The 8,539-nt window shown below is 41.5% G+C and overlaps 1 protein-coding gene across 2 annotated transcripts in view; it reads left to right on the top strand.

Moving 5' to 3' along the window:
• MSRB3 (methionine sulfoxide reductase B3) overlaps window positions 1-8,539 on the top strand; it is a 184,235-nt gene that overhangs the window by 25,257 nt on the left and 150,439 nt on the right. Inside the window, exon 1 of one of the 2 annotated variants that reach the window (XM_005872686.2) lies at window positions 2,557-2,717. The exons of the other annotated variant lie outside the window; for it this stretch is intronic. Coding sequence (XP_005872748.2) covers window positions 2,697-2,717 — 21 coding nt within the window. The 5' untranslated portion in view covers window positions 2,557-2,696. Of the gene's footprint in view, window positions 1-2,556; window positions 2,718-8,539 lie in introns of those variants that run through there. 2 annotated transcript variants of the gene reach the window in all.

Below are 8,539 nucleotides of genomic sequence, written 5' to 3'. Positions count from 1 at the left end.
CCCCGCTGTCCTGGGCACCAGTGGCTGTGCCTGTGGCCTGGGAGAGGGACAAGCCCTCGCCCCGCGGTCCCAGGTACCTGCGGCTGCAGTCTGGGTAAAGCCGCCCGCCCATGGTCCCCTGTGGCTGCTGCTGGCCTGGGCAAAGCCGGCCTGGGTCCTGGATGCCTGCAGCTGGCCAGAGGGAGGGAAGCCCATGTCCCGGGTGCCTGTGACAGCATGGAGGAGGGAATTCTGGGTACCGGGTGTGAGGCGAAGCAGAGGCAGTTAGGGGCGATCAAGCCAGCAGGGGAGCAGTTAGGGGCGATCCGGCTGGTAGGGGAGCAGTTAGGAGTGATTAGGCAGGCAGAGGTGGTTAGGGGTGATCAGGCAGGCAGAGGCAGTTAGGGGTGATCAGGCAGGCAGGCAGAGGGGTTAGGAGTGGTCAGGCAGGCAGGCAATGAGAGGTTAGGTTAGGAGCCAGCGGTCCTGCATTGTGAGAGGCAGTTGGACATCCCCTGAGGGGTCCCGGATTGGAGAGGGTGCAGGCTGGGCTGAGGGACCCCCTCCCATGCATGAATTTCATGCACCGGGCCACTAGTAATTATATAATAACACCTACTGCATATGTGATTACTATACCTACCTTTAATTCTTTACTTCACCAGTTTTGGGGACTGAGCTGCAACCCAGGCATATGCCCTGACTGGGAATTGAACCATGATGTTCTGGTTCATAGGTCAATGCTCAACCACTGAGTCACGCTGGCTTGGCAGTCTTAGGGATACTTTGATTCAAATGTTATTTGGCTAGAGCCTGTCTCAGAGTGTCATGGTTTTTTTTGTTTGTTTGTTTTTGTGGGTGGGGAAGAATGTACCCTTGCACATTTCCTGAGCTCTCCTGGTATCTGAGGGAATTACAGGCTGTTATATCACATGTTAACCTTCCCTTGCAAAACAACATTTAATTGATAAAAGGAATGAATTTTAAAAAACGTAATTAGGAGGCTAGAAAATGCTTTCAGAATAACCTGAATGTAAATATTACTGTAATTATGGAATGAGAAAAGTTGCTATCATTCTATATGGAAGAAGAACCAAGGAGCAATGGAATTTACTGACATTCAGATGACAAATTAGTGTCAGTCACAAGGTTACTACTGGGAATTCAATACCTACAATGCTGTAGATAATTCTAAAGGTCATGATGCAAAATTAGTTATAAGTTCTGGAACAGTTTTACTTTTGAATGAGTGATATGGGCAGTTTTAGTTAAATTGCAACAATATTTTATAACTCCTTTTGAGATGTTTAAATTAGAGTTGACCAAAAGTTTACTTTGTCACATTTCTGTTTTATTCTTGCATTTGCTTCATTCATACATAAAGTTAGCTAACTCTCTATGATTAACTGAAACAGTTAGCTGCAAAACTTGAAATTTTTCTCATTTTGGTCAAAGATAATGATTTTTTTTAGTCACTAAAATATAATTGCTGAAATGGAAATGTTAATCTTAAATTGATCTTACTTTTATTCTGTTAGAACAGTGATTTTCAGCCTTTTTTATTCCATGGCACACATAAACTACTTACTAAAATTCTGCAACCAAAAAAATATATTTTTTTGCTGATCTGACAAACAATAGGTATAATTTTGATTCATTCACACTGATGGCTATTGTTGTGTTGTCATGTTTTTATTTGACAATGTGATTACTATACCTACCTTTAAACCTGCATATGTGATTACTATACCTACCTTTAAACCTTTACTTCACCAGTTTTAGGGACTGAGCTGCAACCCAGGCATATGCCCTGACTGGGAATTGAACCATGATGTTGTCATGTTTTTATTTGACAATCTAAGGGAAAAGAGGTCAGTGCCCCTGGCTAAATTGCATATCAGGTACTGCATGTTTTAAAAATTCTTGTTGCACATCAGTGTGCCTGCCATGCACACTGGTTGAAAATCGCTGTGTTAGACAATCACCTCATTCTTACCTTTTTCAAAACTAAACTAAACTAAACCCTCCAACACATGCACACATACATACAGTCCCTCTCTCTAAACCCTCCAACACATGCACACATACATACAGTCCCTCTCTTTAAATGCTCCAACACATGCACACATACATACAGTCCTTCTCTCTAAACCCTCCAACACATGCACACATACACACAGTCCCTCTCTCTCTCATTCTCTATCTCTACCTCTACATGATATCTCAGACTTCCTCTTGCTTTTCCTTCTCAATAAGGGAAGTAAAATTCACTGAACAGTCTACTAGTTACTTTCAAAAATATTATCTCATTTACTCCTTCCAAAACTTAATGAAGTGTTATGAACTATATTATGCAGATAAGGAAACTGATAATCAGAGAAAGTAACTAATTAGCTCAAGATTTATCAGCTGGAGTCAGAATTTGAACCCAGGTCTGACTCTTTCCTGTATAGCACATGCCTAGATACACTACAGGACTCTAGTCCTAGGGTGTGGACTTTAAGCACAGAGATGGGGGACACAGAGGGAGTGACATTGAGTTCAGTTCTGTGAAAACATTTGTTGAACCTTTATTTTACAGAGGTGAATGTCACTGCCTACTCTCAAGGAGTTTATAAGAGGCATGCATACCCTAAAACCCTGCCATGTAGTAATGGACATGGAAAGAGAAGTACCGAAGCAGGAATAGTATAGAGGAAGAACTGACCCATTTTCTAATGGAAGGGACACGGAGAAAGGTGAGGGGAATAGCTGTAAAGAAGTTTTCCACAGGAGATGATATTTAAACTGGGTCTTGAAGGTTAAGATGGAGGAGTTTGTAAAATATGGAATATATGGTGAGGTATGGTGAAGGTAAAAAAGGTGTGTTGGAAATGATAGGTAGTTGGCTATTATCAGAAGAGAATATTTATTTAGTCAGCAGGTACTTATTGAGTGCCTACTAAGGGTCAGACACTGTGTGAGGTACTAGAGATAAAGCAAAGAACAAGAGAGTTCATGGAACATACCAGGGAGTGTTGGGGACTGATGTTATACAAGTAGGAAAAGAAGCAAACCTGATAGGCCTTGCTGCCAAAATAGACAGGCTGCATTTTCTCCCGTAGTTGCTAGTGCACAGTAGGAGCACAGGAAGCAGGGCTCTGAGGTGGTAGAGCTGGTCCACAGCGCTCCTGCAGCAGTGTGGAGGGTGGCATGAGGGGAGTCAGGGCAGGCAGGAAAACCAGTAAGAGCCCAGCACTGTATTCTAGATGAGAGAGGAAAAGGATATGCTAGAACAATATCTTGGAAATAAAATGGACAGCACTTAGTGGTTAAAATAGAAAATGATTAAAGGAGACTCCCAGATTTGAGGTTTAGTGGCTGGGTGGATGGGAGTATTTGGATATGATAAAGAGTTTGAGGTACACGTAGAATACTTCAAACTCTTTATCATATGCAAACACTCCCATTATTTCTTTTTAAAACATGATTTAATCACCTAACATTAGCAGAGAACACCACAGTAGGACAAAGTCAAAAGAATATTTTGCTAAATATTTTATTTTCTTTCACATTATGATCTTATTCAGGGGTTTTCCTCCCTCCGAAGTTCAACATGGTATCAAAGGATAGCTGAGAGAAGCCGTTAAGATTTACCTTTCAGTAGATTAGAAGGAGTCCATTTTCAAAAAACATCTCCTTTATCTGTTATATCAGGTACAAGACACAGTGCATACCATCATGAGAATTTTATTGCATAATTTTCTCACTTCTGTAACGGAAAGTACTGAACTTGGAAGGGAAGGCTGCTAAAATTCTGATACAAGAGCAAATATTTATTTGCTATTTCAATGCTAAAATTTTTCTATGGCAAAGTTCTTTTTAAAAAAATTATTTATTTATTTATTTATTTATTTTAATCCTCACCGGAGGATATCTTTTTGTTGATTTTTACAGAGAGTGGGAGGGAGAGGGAGAGACAGAGAGAAACATTGATGTGAGAGAGACACATCGATTGGTTGTCTGAGGTCCCCTGTCAACAAACAGGATTGGTTGTCTCCTGCACGCACCCCTAAATAATTAAACCTCAGGACTGCACGAGGCCTGGGGACCTGCTACTGAGGTATGTGCCCTTGAATGGAATTGAACCCAGGACCCTTCAGTGTGAAGGCCAGTGCTCTGTCCACTGAGCCGAACTGGCTAGGGCTAAACCTTTTATTGACTTTAGGGAGGGAGGGAGGGAGAAAGAGAGAAAACATTGATTAACAAATCCACTTATTTATGCATTCATTGGTTGATTCTTGTATGTGCCCTGACCAGAGATTGAACCCACAACCTTGGCATATTGGACAGTGCTCTAACAAACTGAGCTACCCTGCCAGGGATTCACAAAGTTATAATTTTAAATATTTAAAACATTATATAAGGATATGTATTTTTAGGGCTTATATTAAACTCATTAAAAGTAGTATTTAGTGCTATAGATACTGTAGTTTATAGTTCAAAGCATAGAATTTAGTCAGCCTGCATTAGTGTTTATTAAGATGAAACACAGTCTGTTGTGACACTGCATCTTTTTTTGCATGTAAAAGTTCTATTTTTTAAAAAGAAATATTGAGTGTTAGAGAGGAGGGAGAAGGAAAAAGAAAGAGAAAGAACGATTTGAAAGCAGAACATCCATCAGCTGCCTCCTGCACACTAGGGATCAAGCCCGCAACCCAGGCATGTGCCTTGACCAGGGATTGAACCAGCCACCTTTGGTGCACGGACCGATGCCCAACCAATGGAGTCACACCATCCAGGGCCATAAGCTTCATTTTAATCATAAACCTGCACAAGGTTCTTGGTACAGGGGAACCTAAGATGAAAAGCAGCAGTGTCCAATTCCGCTCTTCCCCATCTCTGTCTCACTCCTCTGAAGGAATGTTTTAAAAATCATTCTTCTGGTAGTTCCCTAATTTTAGCCCATTTGGTATAGCACTACTTTTTAGCTCATCAATTTCAGGTAACATCCAGTTATGAAAAATAAAGATTTGTCTGATCTCTCTTCTCTGTTCTGTTTACCACTGTTTAGTGTTCTGTTGTTTTTTAATTGCCATGTTTATTTTTCTAACATTAAATAATATAGTATTTTTTTCATCAACTTTTGATAGGCTACATGCCAAGCTGTTGTGACAAAAAAAGATTTTAAGTAGAGTGACTTACATAAGTGGAAGTTTATTTGTCTCCCCCATAATAGCCAAAGATAGCCCAAGGTTGGATTGGTGAATGGCTTTGCCTCATGACCTGTCAAATCTGCCTTCCTCATCAAGTAGCTTTCATCTCATGGTCAAAGTGTACTGCCATTTCCCAGGGGAAGAATCTAAAGCAAGTGATTCTCTTTAAAGGAGGTGACCTGAGAGATCACACATCATATTGACTTATATTCCATTGGCCAAAACTTAGTATAATGTTCACAACACAGCAAGGGAGGCTGAGAAATGTAGCTGTATGTTCAGCTAAAATTTCAGAAGTTTCTATACCTAAGACAAAGAAGGAAGAATGCATTCTAAAGGTCAACTAGAATTTTCTAATCTAGTTAGTATCTCTAAACTCGTTACTTTATATGATGAGGGTTCTCATACTTTTACCATTTCTTCTGCTTTTCTTTTTGGCCTTCTTTATATATTATTAGCTATATACATTTTTTGTTTTAAATTATGAAATTACTAATGTTTACATTCTGTTCTGAGACCACAGCCAAGTTTTTGTTTCTAAAAGTTTACAGACACACACACACACACACACACACACACACACACACACACACACTGTTTACTTACAGATCAAAAAAGTGAGCTATTACTACGGTTCCATCTCCTTAGGTCCAGGCTCATGATCTCTGGGCCACTGGAAAGGATACACATTTTTCTAACATCATGACAAATGAATAGTTTTTAAAAAAATAATATTTATAGATTGACTAAAAGCAAGGCATTTATTTCTAAGGTCTGCATCTGCTCACTGACTTATTAGATCAATAAGAGAAGATGCAGTGAATGTGGTTAGTTTCCAGGGAGCTTTCAGTCACTTCAGGAAATGAGATCTTTGTATTTAATCATTTTATTGTGACCAGGAGCTACTCAGTCAGTTTTACAGATGAGTGAAATCTTAGTTCTCGAAGGGCTTGGACCAGTTTGTAAGCTCCAGTTGATCCAAGGCGAAGTAATTCTCTCCTAGCCTTTGATGTCTCAATATGAGAGGAGAGCAATATCTTCGGACCAAAATAAAAATCTCTTTGAAATATTTAGGAATAGAAGGGATGACTAGTGAGAGACTCTGGGCTCTTCAAGGTGGTCTCATTGTCTTTGGCAAAGGAGTTCTCATCATTTCAGACCCTGTTGTTTTCCCAAACAAGGACAGCAATGTGGGACACGAATTCCTGCCCTTGAGGAATTTATAATGAAGTAGAAGAGATTAAAATAGACTTTAGTTCAAATTCCAGCTCTGTCATCTACTGGCCACATGACCTCAAGCAAGCTATTTTATGAACCTTAGTTTCTGCTGGGACACACAATCCCCAAATCCCAATGGCTTAAAACACTGAAAATTTATTTCTTGCTTGTAATGCATGTTCATCATCTGTTAGATGGGAACTCTGCTCCATGTCTCCTTGCTCCAGGGGTCATGGTTAATGGAGCAGCCACCATCTAATTATAGAACATTGCTGGTCACTGTTGGAGCGGGAAAGGAAGACCTGGAGAGTCTCACATCAACAACTGAAGTACTCTGGCTCAGAAGTGACACCCATTATCATTTCTGTTCACAACTTAGTGCTCAGAACTAGTGACGTGGTCTCACTCAACCACAGGGGGTTGGCCGGGAAATACATTCCTGCCATGTTCCTGGAAAATGGAGAGCCAGAAATATTGCGCAAATAGTACTAAGACTACTACATATAGGAATGCCTAGCTCAGGGTTGATGTGAGGATTAAATAATATATGCACACATACACAGTCATCTAGTGCAGGTGCTCAAAATTGATTATCATTAGCAATATCATAGTAAGATGTACACTTGCAAAATATTTGAATAACAATATTAAGTGACTTGTATATTAGAACATAAGTGTGCAAATGTAAGTCGATATTGTTATTACCCAGTAGATATTAGAAGATACAGCATTAAAGCTTGTTTCAATGTTAGAGTAGATCTTTTATTTTTTTAATATATATTTTTATTTTTTCTAAATATATTGTTATTGATTTCAGAGAGGAAGGGAAAGGGAGAGAAAGATAGAAACATCAATGATGAGAGAGAATCATTGATTGATGGCCTCCTGCACACCCACACTGGGGATCAAGCCCACAACCCGGGCATGTGCCCCAACCTGGAATTAAACCATGACCTCCCGGTTCATAAGTCGATGCTCAACTACTGAACTACGCCAGCTGGCCAATATATATTTTTATTGATTTGAGAGAGAGAGGAAGGGAAAGGGAGAAAGAGATAGAATCATCGATTGGCTGTCTCTTGCATGCCCCCTACTGGGGATGTGCCCTGACCTGGAATCGAACTGGCAACCTCTTGGTGCCTAGGTCAATACTCAACCACTGAGCCACAACTGCCCAGCATAGAGCTAGATCTTTATAGTTGGTTATCTGTCAAGAAATGATAGTTGAAGTTGTAAGAATAGGTGAGATCTGCAAGAAAGAGATTAAGTAGTGAGAAGTACAGAGGATACTAAGGGGTAGCTCTGGAGCATAATCACAATTTGAAAATCAGAAGGAAGTATCACAAGAGATAGAGAAGTAATTTTTGGAAAGGGAGGAAGAAAGTGATACCTTTTAGTATCATAGAAAAGTCAGGCGAAGAATGTCTTCAATAAGGAAAATCAACCATCCTATATAATAAAAGCATAATATGCAAATCGACTGAACAGCGGAACTACCGGTCTCTATGATGCCCACTGACCACCAGGGGGCAGGTGCTCAATGCAGGTCAGTGTGCTCCCACAGGGGGAGCGCTGCTCAGCCAGAAGCCAGGCTCATGGCTGGCAAGCGCAGTGGCGGTGGCAGGAGCCTCTCTTGCCTCCACTGCAGGCGGGTGGTAAGGAGCAGTGGTCCCGGACTGTGAACTGCGAGAGCCCTGGACTGCGAGAGGGATGTCTGACTGCTGGCTTACGCCCATCCCCCTAAGCCAGCAGGTGGACAACCCCCGAGGGGTCCCGGACTGTGAGAGGTCATAGGCCGGGCTGAGTGCACCCCCTACCCTCAGTGCACAAATCTCGTGTACTGGGCCTCTAGTATAAAATATCTTCTAAGAGACTTAGTTTCAGTTCTTTTGAGTGTTGTGGGGACTATCCTATATAATAAAGAGGGAATATGCAAATTGACCGTCACTCTGCCACAAAATGGTGGCGCCCACAGCAGAGGCGGGGGTTTCCGTAACACAAGATGGCTGCACCCACAGTGGAGGCTGAGTTCCCATAACAAGCCTTAACGAGCAATCAGCAGGGACCTGAGACTGCGTGGCGCTGGGTCCCCCGCCCGGTGGGGCTTGACATGGGACCTCAGGCCGCGCCCACCTCCCCGGCACCAC

The sequence above is a fragment of the Myotis brandtii genome, unplaced genomic scaffold, assembly GCF_000412655.1.
Source record: "Myotis brandtii unplaced genomic scaffold, ASM41265v1 scaffold389, whole genome shotgun sequence".
NCBI classification, from domain to species: domain Eukaryota; kingdom Metazoa; phylum Chordata; class Mammalia; order Chiroptera; family Vespertilionidae; genus Myotis; species Myotis brandtii.
The sequence above is the reverse complement of the archived record's forward strand: the minus strand, read 5'-3'. Positions and strand labels throughout refer to the sequence as shown.